This window comes from Diadema antillarum, unplaced genomic scaffold (genome assembly GCF_040938485.1).
Source record: "Diadema antillarum isolate AM-2024a unplaced genomic scaffold, OU_Dant_1.0 scf00000185, whole genome shotgun sequence".
Classification (NCBI taxonomy): domain Eukaryota; kingdom Metazoa; phylum Echinodermata; class Echinoidea; order Diadematoida; family Diadematidae; genus Diadema; species Diadema antillarum.
In genome coordinates this window covers 362,357-383,563 of record NW_027271074.1, presented here as the reverse complement: position 1 = coordinate 383,563, position 21,207 = coordinate 362,357, and the positions used below count along the sequence as shown (strand labels likewise).

General features: G+C 40.8%; 1 protein-coding gene across 1 annotated transcript in view; it reads right to left on the bottom strand.

Annotated features, from left to right (window-relative positions):
• Window positions 1-16,608, bottom strand: part of LOC139723294 (dimethylglycine dehydrogenase, mitochondrial-like) — a 56,069-nt gene extending 39,461 nt beyond the window's left edge. The window contains exons 1-3 of the mRNA XM_071634553.1: window positions 16,178-16,608; window positions 13,677-13,845; window positions 2,925-3,023 (exon numbers count right to left, since the gene is read on the bottom strand). Coding sequence (XP_071490654.1) covers window positions 2,925-3,023; window positions 13,677-13,845; window positions 16,178-16,329 — 420 coding nt within the window. The 5' untranslated portion in view covers window positions 16,330-16,608. The remainder of the gene's footprint in view (window positions 1-2,924; window positions 3,024-13,676; window positions 13,846-16,177) is intronic.
• Between the last annotated feature and the right edge of the window lie 4,599 nt (window positions 16,609-21,207).

The following is a 21,207-nucleotide window of genomic DNA, read 5'->3' as shown; positions in this document are numbered from 1 at the left end:
AAAAAAATAATAATCCTGCTGGCATTGCATGAACATGAGGGAAGTAGTAAAATTTTGAAGTGTTGCACTTGACCTTTGACCCCTGACCTTTGACCCCATGAACCCTACATTCTCTAGATAATCACTGCCAGTCAGTACATGTATATACTATGTTCCATGAAGATACCTTGAACAATTTTCCAATTTACAGAGAAAAAAAAAAAGAAGTTTTAATACTTTTACTCAACCTTTTGACCTTTGACCTTTGACCTCATGACCCAAACTTTCACCAGAGAATCTAAATTGGGTAATACATGTACACACTAAGTTTCAAGAAAATATCTTCAGGCATTGCATAGATATGGTGGAAATAGTGAAATTTTATGTATTTGACCTTGACCTTTTGACCTTTGACCTTGAGCACATGCACCCAAAAGTTGATAGGCACAACTTCACCCCCTAATACACATACATGCCAAGTTTCATTAGGATACCTCAACAGGTTTTGATGGTTACCTTGTCCACAAAATTCATTACGGACGGACGGAAAGACGGACGGACGGACGGACGGACGGAAGGACGGACGGACGGACGGACGGACAACCCGAAAACATAATGCCTCCGGCACCACTTCATGGCGGAGGCATAAAAACATACAATTCCAATTACAGTGGTGGTACCGAGCTTCATGTATGCTTACACTGTACACAAATGTGTTTTCAAGGCAGACTTGAATCTATTTATATCAGTGATTTGTCTTTCTGAAGTAAATTATTCCATAAGGTAGGGGCATTAAAGACAAATGGTCGTTCTCCGTAAGATTTGATTCTTCCGGTTGGAATAACAAATACATTTTTACTTTTTGATCGAAGGTTCCTCTTTGGTGAGTAGATTTGAAGTAGCTCCCTTAGATAATGTGGAGCAAACATATGGAAACATTCAAATGCTAATAACAGTATCTTAAACTGAATCCGATTTTTCACTGGAAGCCAGTGTAAGCTTCTTAAAACTGGTGAAATTTGTTCATGTTTCCTGATTTTGGATACTACTCCTGCAGCAGAGTTTTGGATTGATTGTAATCTCTGTATCTGTTTGACCGGTAGTCCATAAAGCAATCCATTACAAAAATCAAGGTGGCACATGACAAAAGCATGAACTAATTGTTCTGCTGTGTGTTCTTCAATGAACTCTCGAATTTTCCCAATTTTGTAAAGTGCGAATGAAGCAGAGCGACAAAATTTTCCATGAGCAATTTATCATCCAAGATTACACCCAAATTTCTGCAAGTGTGTGCTGCATGTTGTCATTGTTAAATAGAAGAGCGCATATATGCATGAATGACAGGCGGCGGTATGTTTTCAGTTCTGTGTGTTTGTGTGCCTGTTTGTCTGTTGATCCATTTGTCTATCTAAATACAAGGAAGGGAGCCTACACAAATGCATGATAAAAATTTACACAAAATTTGCTGGGTGTATTCACAATGAGGTAAGAAAAAAGAGATTGAATTTTGGGGTCATGAGGTTAACAGTCATATGGGGTCACAGAGGACATAAGCTTAATCTCCCAATAACTCACAGATGATCAGATACCAAACTTACAGAGTGTGTTTATAATGAAGTAAGGAAGAAACAACTTAATTTCTGGTCATGAGGTCAAAGGTTGTGGGATCACAAATAACATAAAATAAGCTTAGGGACCTAACCTATCAATAACTCAAGACAGATAGGCCATAATTGGATATTCATCAAACTTGCAGGGTGTGCTCATAAATGAGAGTGAATTATTAATCAATCAATTAATTTTTCTTTTCTCTTATTTGGAGGGGGGGGGGGGGCTTGTGAGGTCAAAGGTCAAATGTCAAAGGGGTCATAAAGGACATACATTGTAAATGACATGGAACAAGCTTAATCTCCCAATAACTCAAGAACAGATGGTTGGATTTTCACCAAACTTTGCAAACAGAATGTGGGGGTCTTGAGGTCAAGGGTCAAAGGGGTCACACAGGACATAAAATAAGCTTAATCTCCTACGAACTCAACAATGGATGAACAGATTTTCACCACAATATGCTTTGTGTAGCTATCCCCATATCTCTACATTTGTGTTGTTGATACTGCCTATGAAATGTCAATATTCGGTGTATACAGTACATGTTTGTGAGGGAGTATACATGACCCCGTTTACAGCACGAGGCGAGGCCGCGGCTGAGCCCACCTTCATTTCAGTGTAAACGTGCAAAAGGCCAAATGCAAGGCCAAAATTGGCCGAGCACTTGGCCACGCTCTGCAGGTGGTCTCCAGAGCGCCCGGTCTTTATTCAGTGTAAACGCAAACTGGGCCAAATGCGCGGCCAATTTTAGTCTGGCTTCCAAACCCTCTGCTTGTACTATTTCGCTATTCAGGATATTAACCCCCTCAACGTCAAAAACTAGTATAGTTTAAGGTGTTTTTGTCCTGCAAATGATTTTTCCTTCCGCAAAGGCCTTTGCCCGAACAGCAACTTCGTCGCCACGGAATCCAGTTGGCAAAGGGTCTGAAAACCAGACTATACCAGATTGCGTTTGTTTACAAGCAGAGCGCCACTACGACAAAACATAGAAAGGTTTGAATTAAAAGCGCGGCCGAGCCCAGCAGTGTAAACAGACAAAATTGCGAGGCTCGGCCCTGCAATTGAGGCTGGGCTCGGCCGCAGCTCGGCCCAGCCCCACACTGTTAACAGGGTCCATGTGTGCATTTCTTCCTTTTCCAAGGAATTCAAAATTTCAGTTTTGTAATATATGCTCCAGTTTAAGTCACAATAAGAATAACAGAGCATATTCATATCATGCAAGATAGAAAGCTAGCTCATTGTCGCACCATCTGAGAAAAAAACAAACAAACAAATTCACATGAATTGGAATGGACCATTAGACAAATAGGGTACAGAACAATACCCCTTCCTCTCACCTGTCCCGTTTCTCCTTCCAGCTGGCTAAATACCTGGAGACTGTCATAATGAAGTTTCTTGATGTTAATGACACCATTAAATGCTGTGGTGAGTCCAGCCTGTGAATAAAACAATACACATACAAAAAAAAAAAGAGAAAGGCATTATAATATCTGAAGTAACCTTTAGAGATGGACCATTCATATTCAATCAGTGCTAAATTGTCTCTTCTTTGCCATGGTCAAATAACTCTGACCCATCAAATATTTAGTAAATCTGACAATTTTTCACATTATGAAATTCTTCCGTTGAGCTGCTCTTATTGCAACTGATTAACAAATTGGCCTACATCGACATAAATAATCATTGAATTGATTAGTGTTTAAGTAGCAGCAATAACAAAAGAAATCATGGGCATACATTTATACTTAGGCAGGATTTGAACCTACGACCTCCTGATCTCTGGACAGGCATCTTATCCACTAGACCACCAAGATTCCATCCAACAGCTTGTGCTGGTTCAAATCCATGTAGTTTGCAGCAGTTACTGCGTAATTATTCAAATTATGAATTTCTTTTGTCAAGTTGTTTTTACTGCAACTGATTAACAAATTGCCCTACATTGATGAAAGAATTTCATAATTTGAATAATTATGCATTACCCACTGCAAACTACAATGATTTGAACCAGCAGTAGCTGCCGGGCAGAAGCTCCGTTGGTCAAGTGGATAAAATGCCTGCCCGGAGATCAGGCGGTCATAGGTTCAAATTCTGCCCAAGTACCTTATATGCCCATGACTTCTTTTGTCATGGCTGCTACTAAAACAGTGCTCATTTACGTCAATGTAGGGCAATTCGTTGATCAATTTCAAATTTGACAATTGTCAACAGGCCATTAACGATTGCCCCGTCACAATACAGGCATGCTAACCTGGAAACATTAAACTGCACATTACTTGAATATGAGACCATTCTGAAGCAAATAATTTTCACACAACAATAGATCTATAATGTACTCTTAAATGAATCCCACAAGGATTGGAACAATCATCCTCTAGCATTCCCACTGATTCCCACTGATCAGTTACTACCATCCCCTTTAAAAACTGTTTGAGGTACCCTAATGAAACACGGCATATATGTATGTTTGAGTGGACGAAGTTGTGCCTATAAACTGTTGGATGTATATGCTCAAGGTCAATGGGTCAAGGTCAAATACTCAAAATTTCACTATTCCTCCACTTACATAGCGAATGCCTTGAGGGTACTTTTTTAAAACTTAGTGTATTCATGTATAACCTGATAAAGATTCTCTAGGAAAAGCTTCGGGCCATGGGGTCAAAGGTCAAAGGTCAAAGGTCAAGTGAGAATGTTACGATTTTTTATTTTTCTCCGTAATTATATTATTTCCAAAATGGCTCAAGGACTCTTCATGAAACTTATTACTAGTACTGCCTGTCTGTATTTCTCTTTGGACTTCAAAGGTCATGGGGTCAAAGTCAAGGACAAAGGTCAAGGTTGAATTATCAAGATTTCATTATTTCCCCCATGCCATGCCTAAAGGTATTTCCTTAAAACTTAGTGCATACATGCATTGCCAGATAAAGATTCTCTTGGAAAATTTTGAGCCATTGAGTCAAATGTCAAAGGTCCAAAGGTCAGTTAAAAAGCCAAAATTCTACTATATAAGGCTATCGCCATTGTCAAGTTCCTGCAAATGATGGTCAAATTGTTTTGTCTGCTCTGTCCACTGACTTATTTCATTATTGGATATTTCCTGCTATTAAAAGTAACTGCTCATGGGCATGGCCTTGCATTGGCAAGAGTACAGTGACCTTTGACCTTGTCACTTCAATTCATACAAACAAAAATAGATTTCAAACACTACATTTCCTGCCACCTTATTTTTCCACTTGGCATTCCTACCGGTATACAAAGTTGCAGCTAGAAAAAAAAATAACTAAAAATTTCACTATGGCGACTGGAATGCCTCTGCCATAATGCATGATTCTCCCAATAGGTCTATATAGTATAATGTCTTGACAATGCGTGATGACAGTTTCACATATATCTGGCAAAATATTAAAATGACAGGTTTATAACGAATGTGTTGAATGTTCACTTTCCTTGAACTAGGTTTAAGGTCGGGCGATTGTCACCCCTAATGTACGTTATTGCGTAACTCTTCCAAACGAACGATATTTGTGCATGCAATTGCGCAATGCCAGACTGCAGAGCTATCCATTTAATGTGTGGGACAGTGCTGCCACTGACACGTGTATGTGTTGCATGTTCACTTTCCTTGAACTAGGTTTAAGGTCGGGCGATCGTCACCCCTAATGTACGTTATTGCGCAACTCTTCCGAACGAAAGATATTTGTGCATGCAATTGCGCAATGCCAGACTGCAGTGCTATCCATTTAATGTGTGGGACAGTGCTGCCACTGACACGTGTATGTGTTGCATGTTCACTTTCCTTGAACTAGGTTTAAGGTCGGGCAATCGTCACCCCTAATGTACGTTATTGCGTAACTCTTCCAAACGAAAGATATTTGTGCATGCAATTGCGCAATGCCAGACTGCAGTGCTATCCATTTAATGTGTGGGACAGTGCTGCCACTGACACGTGTATGTGTGTGTGTGTGTGTATGCATCATACACAAACATTGTGACCGCAAGCTGCAGTGATTGGAAGAGAGGCCAAAAGAGCCATGCGTCTTCTGGCCTCTCTTCATGTGCATGCACACTGTGAGTGTGTGTCCATTCGGCACTGATCGGAAGCTCTCGTGGCTCGGACAGCCATTTTGGGTCAGGTGATTTAGACCCCTGCGTGTGTTCGCTGACCCTTTGAGCCAGCACGATTCTCATTTGGTGTCACAACATTTGATACAGAATGCGGGGAGGCAGCGTGTTGAGTTCGTCTCCGTGCCGCACAAACCACTCGCCACGACTGTAAGGCTGCGATTAGATGAATGGCTACATTGTCTAAGAGTGCAGGTATTTGGGGATTTGAGGATCTTAACTTGACTTTAGACCCTTTCATAAGTTTGAGGAAGAAGTAAAATTTAGCACTTTCACTTGACCTTTGAACTTATGGCAAGAAACTTCCAAGAGAATCTCTATTGGGTAATACATGCATACCGTACACTAAGTTTCAAGAAAAATCCTGCAGGCATTGCATCTAGATAAGAAAGAAAAAGTGAAATTTTGAGGAGTTGACCTTGACTTTTTGAACCCCTAACCTTTGACCCATGACCTCTACATTTTCTAGATAATCACTGCCAGTCAGTGCATGCATATACAATACAATGTACTAAGTTCCATGAGGATACCTTGAACCATTTGTGAGATATGGAGAAACAAGAAAAAGTAGAAATTACGCGGTGCATAATATGTCCCCGCTGGAAGTAGCATTTTGTAGCAAAATGTACAATACAGGTCAAAAAATCAAGGTCAAAGGTCAAAGAAGTCAAAGGTCAAAATTCTGTGTAGCAGTTTTGAAGCCCTCACCTAGTGCCATCACATAAAGCAAACGGAAGCGAAATCGGGTTAGAAATGGCAAAGGAGTAGCATTTTGTAACAAAACGTACAATATAGGTCAAAGGTCAAGGTCAAAGATCACGACTGAAATTCTGTGTAGAAATTTCAAAGCTCCCATGTAGTGCTATCATATAAAGCAAACAGAATCAAAATCGGCTCATAAATGACAGAGAAGTAGCAAATTGAAGATTTTGATCACACACAGATGCACACACGGACAGACACACGAACACACACGGACACCCACATGTACGGAGCCCGTTTCATAGTCCCCAGCTCGAACTCATTCGGCTGGGACAAAAAGTGAAATTTTAATACGATTTTTCACTATGCTATTGACCTTTGACCCCGCAACCCGAAACTCTCTTTGAAGAATCTTTACTTGGTAGTTTAACACCAAGTTTCAAGAAAATACCTTCAGGCATTGCATATGTATGGGGGAAATAGTGAAAGTTTGTGCATTTGACCATGAACTTTTGACGTTTGACCTTAAAGGTAAAGTTTACCTTTTGGGGCAGTGATTTAAAAAAATTTTGAGATATCACATTGATGCATATGTGTAGGTCAGTTGTATCACAAAACATCCTACCATGTGAAAATTTTGCTATAAAGCCTAAAATATAACGAGACATCACTATGTTTCTTAATAAACCATAACTGTAGACGGTTTGGTCAAGAAACATTTTTATTATAACTATTGTTCACATAAACAATAATCAAACTGATTCAATTTTTTATTTTGGCTGTTTCTATCCATAACTCACAATTTAGAATTATTTTAAAGCACTAAAGCTGTTTTTTGTTTTTCATCTGCTAATGGTAAATTATGCCTTTAAGCTGTGTGCCCAAAAGTTGAGAGGCACAACTTCGTCCACTCATATACATGCCAAGTTTCATTAGGATACCTCAAATAGTTTTTTAGTTACGCTGTTCACAAAATTGATTACAGATGGACAAAACAAAAACATAATGCCTCCAGCGACACTTCGTAGCAGAAGCATTTAAAAAAATATATATATCTGCCAAAGTTTAGTGACCTTTGACCTTGAGAGGGCTTTTGCCCAAAATCGAATCAGCACATTTACACCTAATTCAGTATACCCCGGCCAATCAAAAAATCATGAAAAACTCATCACTCAAGAATGTTGAAGGCTTTTTTCTGAAATCAGGATTAAACAATTTGTGGGGTGGATGGATGGACAACCCCAAAAGGTAACGTTCCTGGCAACCTCTAAGCCTGGCTCACACCTTTGCGTTTCGAGCTTGCGTTCAGCTGCGCATTGCCCGAACGCAGTCTAACGCAGTCTAACGCAGCCTAACGCAGCACTACACAATGAAACAAGTTAACACAAGGTCAATACGCAGACTAAAGCAGAGGCTTTGCATTCCAGCTCGCTAGTTTGAAAATTTTTCAAACATCCGCAATTGAACGCAAGATCAAAATCTATTCGAGCCAAGACAAGTGGCAACCAGCTAATCCGAGCAAGGACGAGCGACGAGCTAGGGCGAACTGCGTAACGCTGGCAAATGCAGCTTTACTTTGAACTGCGTTTCACTGCATATGGTTGCGATACCTGCTCGCTTCACCTCGACTTACCTCGCTTTAGTTCGCATTACCTTGCTTTAGCTCGCATCACTACACGCTATTCCTAGTACTCTGCTCGCATTAGCAAGGACCGTTGTATATGTAGCTCGCTACATTGCGAGCCTAGCTCGTCCGTCGCTTGCTCCCCCTCGTTCCTCCTCGCCTTACCTCGTTCCTCCTTGTTCCTGTTTGATGCTGCTCGCTTTTACAATAGCTCGCCATGACTGTGTATATATTTGTGATACAAAATCTAGTTAGATTTAATTAGAATTCACTTAGTTGACAGAAGAAAAACAACATGCTTATCAAATCATGAGGCTTTTGTAATGATTGTGTTCTTTCAGCAACATCTGATTAAAACATTTTTCAAAAACACCTCTGAGTACCCACATATTACTGCAGGTTTTTGTGGAAATTCCAGTTTTTCTCGAATTGTATTGCCACACATAGGTATTGCATAAAATCAATTTTGTCTGTTTGTTTCTTTTTTACACCAGAAATATGCTCTGTTCTGTCCTCAACAACTGCAGGTATATTAGCAAGGTTGTCATTCCTGCTATAGTGACCATAGGCAAACCATTTTGAAATAACCTGTTATTTTTGAAATAATGTCTTGACCCTCAAGTGATATTTAGGGTGACCTTATAAGAAAAACTTGACTTCAGACGATGAAAACAACATCAGAATCAAATTCATTGACCCAGAAAACCTTCAATACAGATTTTGAAAATGATTGTAAAATGTTTACCTTTTTCTACATCCAAGTGACTTTTGAATTTCAGATGGCGGCCATATTGGATTTGACCAATCTGACAGTCCCAGAGGGCGCCCTTCTTGGCAGCCATCAAAAATCGAAATAGTATGGTTTGGGCAACGTGTGTAGACCTACCTAATTTGGTGATTTTGAAAGAATTTGAACCAAAAAGTTCCTTGCGCCCCCCCACCACAAAATGTCAAAAACTTATAGTGCCTACCCGTGCGAACTCTCTATGAGCTTGTACGCAGCAGGGCGAAATGATACGCAGCGGAACGAGCAGGAGCGAGCAGCAGTCGAGTTAAAGCGAGTGGTTGAGCAGTAAAACCAGGAGAAACAAGTTAATGCGAGCTGCTTGCGAGTTAGTGCAAGATGCCAGCGAGCAACGAACGAGTGGCGAACCGCGAACGAGGTACAAGCGCAACGCGGCAAGCAGTCTTCGGATTGAATTGCAATGTTACGAGCAATAGCGAGCTGGAGCGAGGTGAAAAGCAATCGAACGCAACAGTAGGCAATCATTTTGTAAGGAACATAAAAGCTACAACACAACAATGTGACTGCTACGGAATATTTTGCCGCGGAGCGCTGCATTAGGTTGCTTTATGGCATGCGTTTGGCTAATGCAGCTGTAAGAATGCAGCTAAAACCGCAAAGGTGTGAGCCGGGCTGAGGCACAAAAAGTTATCTTTATGACATAGCTGCACGACTATAAAAATAGATACAATAAAATGATGAAAAATTGAATGAAAGCTTTGAATGATGAACTTTGTCCGAGCTGTACCTTGAGCAGAATAATTAATGGGAGGATATGTTTGAGAAAAGCACAATTAACTTTGTGACCTTCAGAGGATACACAGATAAGAAAAAAATTATAACCCCTGTCACACATAAAATTCTTGCAAGATCATATGTTACAATATCAAATGGGTTAGTCAAATACCGGTTAGTGATTGGCTAAACACAGTCACGTGATGGAGGCACATTCGTTATGCGCCCATGGGCGAACATGTGTATTCTTTATAATGTTCTCCCATGGGAAAACATTTTCACGTAACAAATGACAGAAGTCCTAGGACTGCGCGCACAGTGAATTTGGCTCTGCGCGAGCGATCGAGTGTTGTGCTGGTGGGTGGTTACGTTGACGTTGACCTATTTGACTAACCCATACAATATAACAGATGATGACTTTTGTTGTCAGGAACATGTACCAAACGTTCCACCCTCAGGGTTTGAGATGCTATTGAGGGAGGCTATAAGTCCCTCAATAGCATTTCAAACCCTTCGGGTGGAACATGGTATGTTCCCTCCCCCGCCAGTCATCATCTATACAATGTTCTACAATAATCAATAAGAGGACACTGAGACATGGAATGGCCTTGTAAGAATACACTGGTACAATAATCTTATGAAGTGGTACCCACATCATCATTTCCTTACTATACAGCATATTTTTATGTGAGGTTTTGATATATCCTTGGCATTCAGGCTGGAAGAATAATTTGAAGTGGTTTATATAACGCCCATACATCATATAATGAGAATTTTGGAGGACGACATCGCTCATGCAGCAGTTACTTCTGACATTATATCCAGGATAATACCACATGAATTAATCAACTGCATGGTATATTCAATGTCAGTCATAGTGTAACTTCAGAATATTTTCTTCTTTTTTTCAGCAAAAAGTTTCCTCACAAAACATTTGCTTCTACTGTCATAGTCAACAATTGTCATTCAAAAACAACATTCTGAGCCCCATTTCATAAGAATTTTACATAATACAATGTATAGCAACTCTTCATGCAATGGTAAACATCATGGTAATGACAAGAATCCTGCTTCCTCATTGGCTGTTGCTAAGAGAAGTTGCCATTCTAGTGAGAGTTGCTATCCCAACATCTTTCGCTAAATTGGGCCCCAGTCTCTCTGAGGCTACAATGTACATCTCTTTCCATCACTTCGAAATGGAAATTACGAATACAGGTAGTGTGCGCCCATCACTAACAGGGAAAATGTAATACAGTAAAACGAGGAATTTTCGCGTGCATTTTAATTTCGCGAATTTCGCGAGCGCCAAAATTCGCGAAATTAATATGCACGCGAACGCTTTTGTCTACACTACATGCATTGAACACCAGTAGCAATTCGCGAAAATTTCATCCCACGAAAAAGGCTGTGGGCTCCAATTCGCGAAAATTTCATGCCGCGAATATATCATGTTTTACAGTACTCAGAAACTCAAATCCTTGTACAACTTTGAGGATGACAAACTATGAAACACAGAGTGAACATTTCATGAATTCAGGGATCAAATATCATTATGATTACATTACTCTCAGTGACATATGAAAATTAATGTGATTTAGTTTGCCAAAATTAACAACAAGGCAAGTGCCATAATGTGTCTCGCCCATTCGCGTACAAGAAATTGTATGCGAATGGGATATAACAGATAAAAAAAAGAGATATAACAGATAAAAAGAGATATAAAAGAGTAAAGATTTATGGCAAAAAAGAAACGTGCCATAAAAACTTAACATTGAGCCATTAAAGTTCGTTGACCCCTGCCTGTGACCTTTGACCTCGTGGTGACCATCCACTCCCCAAGAGACATAACGATCTACCATCCAAGTTTGGTAACAAACGGACCTATGGATCAAAAGTTATGACCCATAATAGAAACGCGCCATAAAAACTTAACATTGGGCTCTAAAAGTTTGACCCCTGCCTGTGACCTTTGACCTTGTGGTGACCATCCACTCCCCAAGAGACATCTACCATCCAAGTTTGGTAACAAACGGACCTATGGATCAAAAGTTATGACCCATAATAGAAACGCGCCATAAAAACTTAACATTGGGCTCTAAAAGTTTGTTGACCCCTGCCTGTAACCTTTGACCTTGTGGTGACCATCCATTCTGCAAGGGACATCTACCATCCAAGTTTGGTCACAAATGGAGTTATGGATCAAAAGTTATGACCCATAATAGAAATGCACCATATAAACATTGGGCTCTAAAAGTTCGTTGACCCCTGCCTGTGATCTTTGACCTTGTGGTGACCATCCACACCCCAAGGGACATCTACCATCCAAGTTTGGTCACAAATGGAGTTATGGATCAAAAGTTATGACCCATAATAGAAATGCGCCATAAAAACTTAACATTGGGCTCTAAAAGTTCATTGACCCCTGCCTGCGATCTTTGACCTTGAGGTGACCTTCATATATGGTAAAATGTGAAACTTTGTATGACCCCTCTTCCCTCGAAGTTTGATTGCAATTGAAGCTCAGAGTAAAGAGTTATCGAAGTTTTTATAGCGTTACGGACAGACGGACGGACGACGGACAGACGGACGGACGACGGACGGACGGACAGACGGACGGACAGACGGACGGACAGACGCCGCAGGCGATCCCTTACGTCTCCCCGCACCTCCGGTGGGCTCGACAAAAATTACAAAACACCCTACAGCTTTTTGATTTTTAATCTAATGTAATGTACAAGTTAAGCTATTACTGTTCTCATTTGTTTGGCCTTACTGTTTTCCTCAAGGTACCCTAACCTTGAACTCAGGGTGTGGCTCCCCTATAGCCAAACATCAACACTTGAATAATATAAATTATCATCTATATAGGACATTTTAGCGGCGCATTAAAAACACGTATTGCAGTCCGCTCAATTTTTACTGTTCAGTATCAGAGCATATTGAACGAATCACATAGACCAACATATTAATTCCCCATAGGCTACCATTGTTACTTGCCGTTCAAGATCACATCATATTCAATTCTGTCTCGTTTTGCGTGAGTGCTTGCTGAATGCGCAAACGCTTACTACTAGTGCGCGTCATTTTGTTACATTTTCACAAGCGCACAAACATCTCGCTGGTTGTTTGTTTCATACGCAGTTTTAGGGTCTTCCCCTTTTCAGCGCTGGGATGGGACTGCCGAGTCAACTTCAAAGACAAGTAGAAGCCGGGTAATTTTGTGCAGTTCATGGTTGCTCTACTTGATTGTATAGATTTGGATGGCCTTGATTCATGGAATGCCACGGAATATTGCACTCGTTAAGAGTCAATATTGCACTCATCTTCGATTCGTGCAATATTGGCCCTAACTTGTGCAATATTCCCTGTTATAAAATGGGTTCAAGAATGTAGCCAATAGGAAGCGCTGAAATGAGTGACATGTGCTTTGGTTACTCAGTCCCACTGCACTGCGTGTTAAATCCTATTGCCGATCGTCTGTGCGCGCGGCGGCTCCTTTGAATTGCATGCATACGCACTGTCAATCCTGTAAACAACTTCTAGTTCGGGCTGCCGGCCGCCGGCCTTTCTTCCCTTGTGCATAACATGTGTGGTGTACGTATAATACGTACAGTACAGTAGACCAAGCGTTGTGGGACCGGACGCGTACATGGAGTCACTTTAAAGGGTAAATCCAACGATTTAGCAGGTTAATTCTCACGCCGTTTTCAAAGTATGTTGTCTAGTAGGCCTATATGAGGAGTCTATATCAAGTCTTTAAGGTAAAGGGTGCATATTCTATGTAAAATAAGTAAGTTTTCATGCGGGAACTTAAGTGTCCGGAAACCCAAATCATACTTATATGTGCGGGACTTCCGAGTGCGACGTGCGTAAATGTTTGGGACAAACATCTTCGGACGTCTTGACCCACAAAGGTACGTGAAAAACGCTGTTAGTTTTCAAATTTTCTACCCATTTTATAAAACAAATGATGCACAGGATTATTTCGTGGCGTTAGTGTAGGCGTATAGTGCACTCGAGGGTATTTACAATTGTGAAACATGCACGAGGCGTGCATCATTTGTATAGTATCCCATTCATAGCCATCCAATATAATATAAATATTCATTTGTTGAACTGACTCACAGCGTGCCAAGTTGATCCTGCAGTGAGTTCTGTCTTTTCCAGCAGCACCACGTCCTTCATACCAGCCTTGGCCAGGTTGTAGGCAATGGCTGTACCTACAGCCCCACCCCCAATGATCAAGGTTTCTGCTTTGTCCTTCCATCTCTTGTTCAAGCTACCTGATGTGGCTCTGTGGATTACAAGATACATTGTATTTAGAAAAAACATTTTTTTGCAATACAATTTGCAATGCTTCACAATGGCACTGGTCTGACAGTCCAGGACCAGAAAAAAATCACTGTCGGACCAGTCCTTTTTTTTTTCAGGAATAGACCAGTGTAATAAAATTCCAAAAAAAAGAGGAAAAACTGGGTACCTACTGGTCCGACAGACAGGTTAGACCAGTAGAAAAATGAGATAGTGTGCAGCCATGCAAATTGTGATGCAGATTTTCCTCTACTAGCAGTGTTACCAGCATCATCCACACTGAAAACTCTGCGCAGGGACCAACCATTCTTGGCATGGGATAGTTGAGACAATGAATGAATTACCGGTAAATAACAAATAGAAAAATATGGCACTCATTCTGATGAAGACTAAAACTAACCCACACATAATTGGCCGGATGACAGAGCAACGATGTATATATAAATACATCCATCGTTATCTACAAGAGCATTCAGAAAACACTCAGTAATGCCTCTCCTTTCATCTCTTTGTTTTCACGCTCTCTCTCTCTCCATCTCTGTAGTCTGTTGCTCTCTCTCGAACCTTGAGGTACAGGACCAGGTTACAAATCACATTGGCTGCATGCACAAGACATTTCTAATGCAGATATGTGTCGTAATCTAAAGTTAAAAGCTCATCATTCAAGAAGTTAAAAACTTCAAAGAATACAAATGTCATGGGAGACTATTGTATCTTTGATAACACAAGACACATCTACCATTAAAAACCCAGAAAGTATCTACATTCACTAATGTAGTTACATGGAGTATTTCTAGTTTTGAAGTTGGTTGCTTTGTTCATTGTTTGTTAGATTTTCGTTCTTTTTTTTGTTTGTTTGTTTATACATTCTCCTCGCATCATGTGTCCCAAAAGGAGGGGGGTGGGGGATGGGGATACATGATGCCCATTTGTTATATAAACTGACATTTATATACCCTGGTGATAATGTCTGCCAAAGTTATTGAACAATTTGAACATCGTATGTAAAAGATGAAAATATGAGAATTAGGCCCTAATTTAGTCCACCTCACCCCCTCCCCCCACAATGGCCATCCCTGGATCAAACCAGTCACCAATCTACTTACTCACCACACTAACTTAGCTTATCCCTTGGGGGGGGGGGGGGGATTGTGCCCACTTGAATGATTTGATCCTATCCCCTATATTGAGATGCTTCCTGCTAAGTTTGGTGAAAATCCATCATGGGGTTTTCAAGAAGAAGCTGAAAATGTAAACTAAAAGTTTATGCGCAACACAAGACAATGGCGCACAACACATGACACACAATGACAATACACACACATAGGACAACGCACACCAGACAATTAATGAATAAACACAATTATATAGCTCACTGGTCCAGTTGAGCTACTCTACAACTTTGATACACTCGTCCACAAAATAATATTCATATGCAGGCAAAGTACACTGCAATTGGCCAAATTATGAACAATCATGTGAAACTGAACATTCCTCTCTTAAAGTAGACACTAGAAGCAAGATACGTTAACCCTGGGGCACTCCCTTAAATGTACAGTACAGTTGTAAACTGCACTTTGTGTTTGGGCTGGTAGCAGTTTAAAGTACATCAACTTCTGTGGGAAACCTCTGCTTGGTTGTATCCAATTCCAAATATGCCTACATCAGGCCATCGTGGCTTCAAATTAATAATTGATTAAATTTTTTGAATCATCCATAAACACTCATAAACATTCATTCATAACATGTGTTGTACTATCATCATGATCATGTGGTTATACTTGTACTGTAGTAGACCATCCCCACAGGTAGAACCCTCTGCAACCAGGCATGTAATGTATTCTTGAAAGGGTCTACATTTTTCTTTCTTCTCCATTGCATATTAGGGCCCTACTCGCTATGATGGTTGGTACACAGCTTAATTTATAGTTAGAGTTTAGACTGTCATGTGTTTGTGCTGGACGGTTGTTTCTCCGACTGGAGATTGTCGCAATTACGCAAGATGGATAGGGCCGACATATGGCATGGATGGTTATAGTCCACTGCGGACATACTTATAAATGCCATACTGTACTAGTACCCACGTTAATAATCTATCATGATCGTACTTCCGCGGTGGAGACAATTGAGCATGACATTGACAAGTCCAAGTGGCAAAGGACTCCTATACAAAAGAACAGTCATATTATCACGATTATCGCACGAGTCCAGAGCCTGAGAGCTGCAAATACTTTTCGAACATGACGAAGAGGCTCTCGACTATACGATTATAATTATAATATAATTATTTCGCATTCAACAGACGTCCTACTCACGATGTCTTTGTATCGTTAGAATGTCTGTTGCTTCCCGAGAACGGCCTAGCGCAGTTTACCGCTGCCAGCCCCCGGCATGGACCTCGGACTCGGAGGGTTTGAGATAGACCAACAGTCCTGTGAATGCCATATTCTATCATGCGAAACGCCATTTTCTGCTTCGCTTTCACTACTCGACGTAATCGTATCGATATTGAGAAACACAGTCAGTTCTGCTTGCTTGTTTACATGTGGCAGAGATGAAAGAGGGGTCACTGACGACACGTAACTACTTAGTAGATGCTCACTCCAAAGGGTCGAATGTTACAACAACAGACCGTCGTCTGCTATATGCATGACGTCTGCATATGAAAGAACAGTATGAACACAAACACACAGCACAAACAGATCAGATACAGAGGCCTAGTTTCCGGAGAATTCCTGGTCGGTTGACATTCGGCTACCCGAATATTACATCCAACACACACACACACAATTATGGCGCATGGCGTGGGCCGACTCAAGATGTGAATTCTAGCGACCCGCGATTTTTCTCCTCACTGGAAACCACATCGTGGATGATGGCGGCCAGTGTGAAGGGTCTTTGAAGCCCCGCCCCTCGTAGTTCTGACACTTCCAGACCCGAGATACACTGAAAACACATCCATGGCATATGAGTCGGCTGCTGTCCAGGCACCCGCAAAGGTACGTTAATGCAAGGAGCTATATACACATATAGCTCCTTGGTTTATGCAAGGAGCCACATGGCAGTGCAGGTGTACAGTATGGTCAACATGACATTATGGTCAAGTACATGCTCATGCAAAAACATGATACATGATACTGTGTAAACTATTTCAAGAGTTCGAGCAGAACGGTGACAGAGAAAGGACATTTTAACCAAGCTGTTGCAATGTCGTAAAAAATAGACCTACCATTTTATTTTTTTTTTTTTTGGGGGGGGGGTTGCAAAATGTTTTGCTTCTGTCACCTTGTCTCTCAGCTTGTTTCTACTAGGTGTTACAAAAAAAAAAACATTTTCCACTTTTGATCCTTAATAGTTCGAAAACTATACATCAGGTAACACTGTCATTCATATGAGTAATAGCTGAATAGTGTACAATTAAGTTGGAGGTGATTTGAATATGAGAGCATGAATCAGTTTCGTTAAATCCATGATTAATTCTAAAGTTAAGTTCCAGACTTTGGTCAAATTTGAACCCTCTGTACAGAATTGAACTTTACATAAGAACCAATGATGTGTATGTGAGTGTGTGCTTACAATGACCTTGAAAAGTAGACATGAATGCCACGAATACCACCTTTCAAGAGCTCTGTTGACTAGCCTTCCGGACTCTTGCTCCATTTCAGGCACTTGAATGCTTACTAGTATTCATCCTGGATTGCCCTGGGCACTGCTAGTCTGAATTCATGGCAAAGGGTAAAATGTATGCACATAAAAAAAATAATAAATAAGCACATGTTTTCATGTGCTTGCATGCACTACATTTCAGGATGAATAAAGACTAAATTTCTCATGAGTATGCATTCCAAGCCCAATCCTGGCCATTGTTCAGGACCATTGTCGGGACGTTACCCACACACTCCCATAGGCCTACACACATTGACCCCTGTGCAAAACTTTTTTATTTTTGTACAGAGGGTTGAAATCAGAGCGAAATCTGAAACCTAACTTGAAAATAAACTTGAATTTAATGAAACTGATTTATGCTATCATTTCTAAATTACCTCCGACAAAATTTTACACTATTCAGCTTCTGCTCATATTAATATCAGTGTTATCTGACATACAGTTTTTGAACTATTAAGGAGCAAAAGTGGGAAATGTTTTTTGTAACACCTATCTTCAGATCACATGAATAGATTGATAATCAAAGTGAATGAAAGTAAACGAATGATCCTAGGGTATATGCCTACGATGTGTGCGAGAGAGAGAGAGGGAAAAAAATCCTCGATTTTTTTAATGTTTATAGGTTTCACGATGTTCTATGACAAGTATTAAACAGTTGCAGGAACTACGTGGGGGGAGGCTTTCCATACCGCCTTGATCTTATACCAACTATTTCCACTGAAACGTCTTATGCAAAGGTGGAATAAGCTTACTTCACTTCGCATCACAAATCAGTGCTTGACTCAGTTCCTTTGCAACACTGCAGAGTATAGCTCTTGAGATAGTCCTGCATATGGGTGATCTTGAAAAGTTAATTGTTTAAGTACAACAATCATGTTAGTTTGTAGTCGTGTTCGTCGTCGTCGTCGTTGTTGACTCGTACTCTAGACGGGTAGGGCCTATCAACCAACTCGAGAGTTTAGCTTGGTTGCCACCTTGACAACCTTAGGCAACTTTTTATTAGCCTAAGTTAGCAGAGTTTCATCCAAATCAACATGAGGCTTATGTTGCTATGCACAGGGAGCCTGAAAACACGAATAAACATCACATTTTCTAAAGAAAAGAATTAGCGTTAAAAAAAAATTGGAAATTAGTTTTAATGCATTATACGAAATGATATTTTGCAAGGCAGATCGAGGATAAACAGGGGAAAGGGCCTAGAGCATTTTTCTCGCCCCGGTTGCCCGTGCAGAGGATCATGGATGAGAACATCGTCTGCTGTCCAGCGCGCGAATGCATTGTCTGTCCCATGGAGTGCTGACCATCCTGAAGAGTTTGATAAATGGTAGCAAACCCGAAGTACGAATCAAATCATAGACATGCTGAATCGATATGCCGAGTTTTGCTCTTCAAGCAAAAACAAGAAGAAAAAAAGGAAAAGAGCAAGGAAAAGAACAAGAATGGGCACTATAAGTCTTGGTTTTCAATAGCCTGAGGGTCCCCTCAATCCCTTTAATCATGACGTGATATTGTTCTAGCATAATAATTGAAAATAGGAATCTATCTTCAGTCTATATAATGTTTGGTTCTTTAAATGAAAATATAACTAGTAGTCTCATAGTCTTGTTATATAATTTTGATCGAAAGTATAGGCGAAAATCAAGAATTTATAAGTGTAAAGAGACAAGATTCTTTAAAGTTTATACAAACGTAAATGATCAACTCTAAAATTTGATCTGCTGCAATATGACCTAGGGGTGTTTCACTAAGCTGTTCTTAAAGTTACGAAGGACTTAAGAACGACTGGTGATCAGTCCTTATGTGCTATACTTATCAGAATCTCAATAATTCAGCACAAGAACTGATCACCAGTCGTTCTTAAGTCCTTCGTAACTTTAAGAACAGCTTTGTAAAACAACCCCCGGGAATTGTAAAAGGCCAACGGCAGTGGCCACAGAATACGAGTAGTCATTATGTAACATATGTGTGTGTGTGTGTGTGTGTGTGTGTGTGTGTGTGTGTGTGTGCGTGTGCGTGTGCGTGTGTGTATGTGTTATGTGGAGGGGGTCTCGTTCTCAAGCACGGTCAGGTTCTCGGAGTTGGTTGGGTCCCCGATCAACCCACCCCAGAAAGATATCCGGGGTCGAACTCTGGAGAGTCAGGGGTTTTCTTGTGTGTGTGTGTTTTTTTTTTTTTGTTTTTTTTTTAATTTTATTTGTTTGTGGTGGTTTGTTTTTCAGCCAAACCCCCTGGATGATTCCGCGGCCCCAGGACGGGGGAGGTTTAGTACCGGTATTATTTAACAGGCAAAATTGGTCTGTATTGTTGTAGACTAAGGGGCACAGATTTATCGCAGTGCGGTGGGCGGGGATCGCTTCTCACGGGGTTAAGCCAATCAGATAGTCGGAATAGGTGAGCCCCCGTTCATTCAACGGAGTGCACAAGATAGTGTATGGAACGCCATGTGTTGCAAAAGTCGGTACCGTCTGAAACTCGGTAAGAGGTTTTAGATAAAACTACTCTGCGCTAGTTCAGTGCAGTGTTATGATGAGGCTTTTACTCTGCGCAAGCAGCAGAAAAAACTGCTAATCCGAGGCGTACCAGGGCAAAAGGGAGCTTTGAATTTTCGCGACGGGGACGTTCAGAGAAAAAAAAAATGGCAAAAACGCGCATCAAGTCGATCTATTTAGAACTCGCGTTGTCTGAGTTTTTTACTACGCGTTCTGGGCTATTTCTACGTCCGCTCAATTCACGACGTAGAGAGCTTTTTCATGCACTGATCATTAGTATGGGACCGCCATTCTATTTTCATAGGATGCGTGATCAGCGTAATCTAAAGCTACTTTTCAACGCAACGCAGGGAAGAGGAAAACGTCCAGCTCCAGCGTTGTCTCATAAACGTCCGCGCCGTAAATCTAAAGCTCCCTAATTACCCCCGCGATAGCCTTTAAACAAGGCGACTCGCTCTGCGTGCCCCCGTATAGCGCGTTTACCCCACAAACCTGTTGGCCGGCGAGTGGAGCGAGCCGCCTTTATCCACTCGTTCAGGGATGTGTACTTTTGTCGTTGTTGTTGCTATATATTCTTTGACAAATTTGCGTACAAATTTGACGCAGAAAATACACACGGCACCAAGGCAAGCCTCGTTAATATTAAGTAGAATAAGAATAGTTACTTAATATTAACGAGGCTTGCCTTGGTGCCGTGTGTATTTTCTGCGTCAAATTTGTCAAACAGATCAAGACTTTACCAAGAGACTTATGTGTTACAGGCAATAAATTATTTTAAGACCGAAATGAACAATAAAGGCGCTTTTAGTATAGCCTCGCGTCCTTCGATATATTGTGTGCTCCCTGAAACAGGCCTACCTTTTATAGTAAACCCTTTAATTTTTCCTTTTCTTCTAAATTTTTTTCAGCAATATAAGTGTATTTTTCATTGCTCGAACAATGCGATCACGTTTAAGCTTTTAATGAATACATTTCAGACTAAAATCGACTCGATGGCAAAGTAAAAGTGGCTCACCAATGCATGCTGGCGCTGACTTAGCCTATGCAAGCAATGCACCCAGCGACTCATCCGCATTATGAAATCTTAGAGGTAATGGCCAATCCCAAGATGGTTAGCGAGGAACACTTTAGTGAGGCTTTATCCATGGCTCGACACTAACTTTTTTGTTTGGTGGCCCGATGGGGCCACC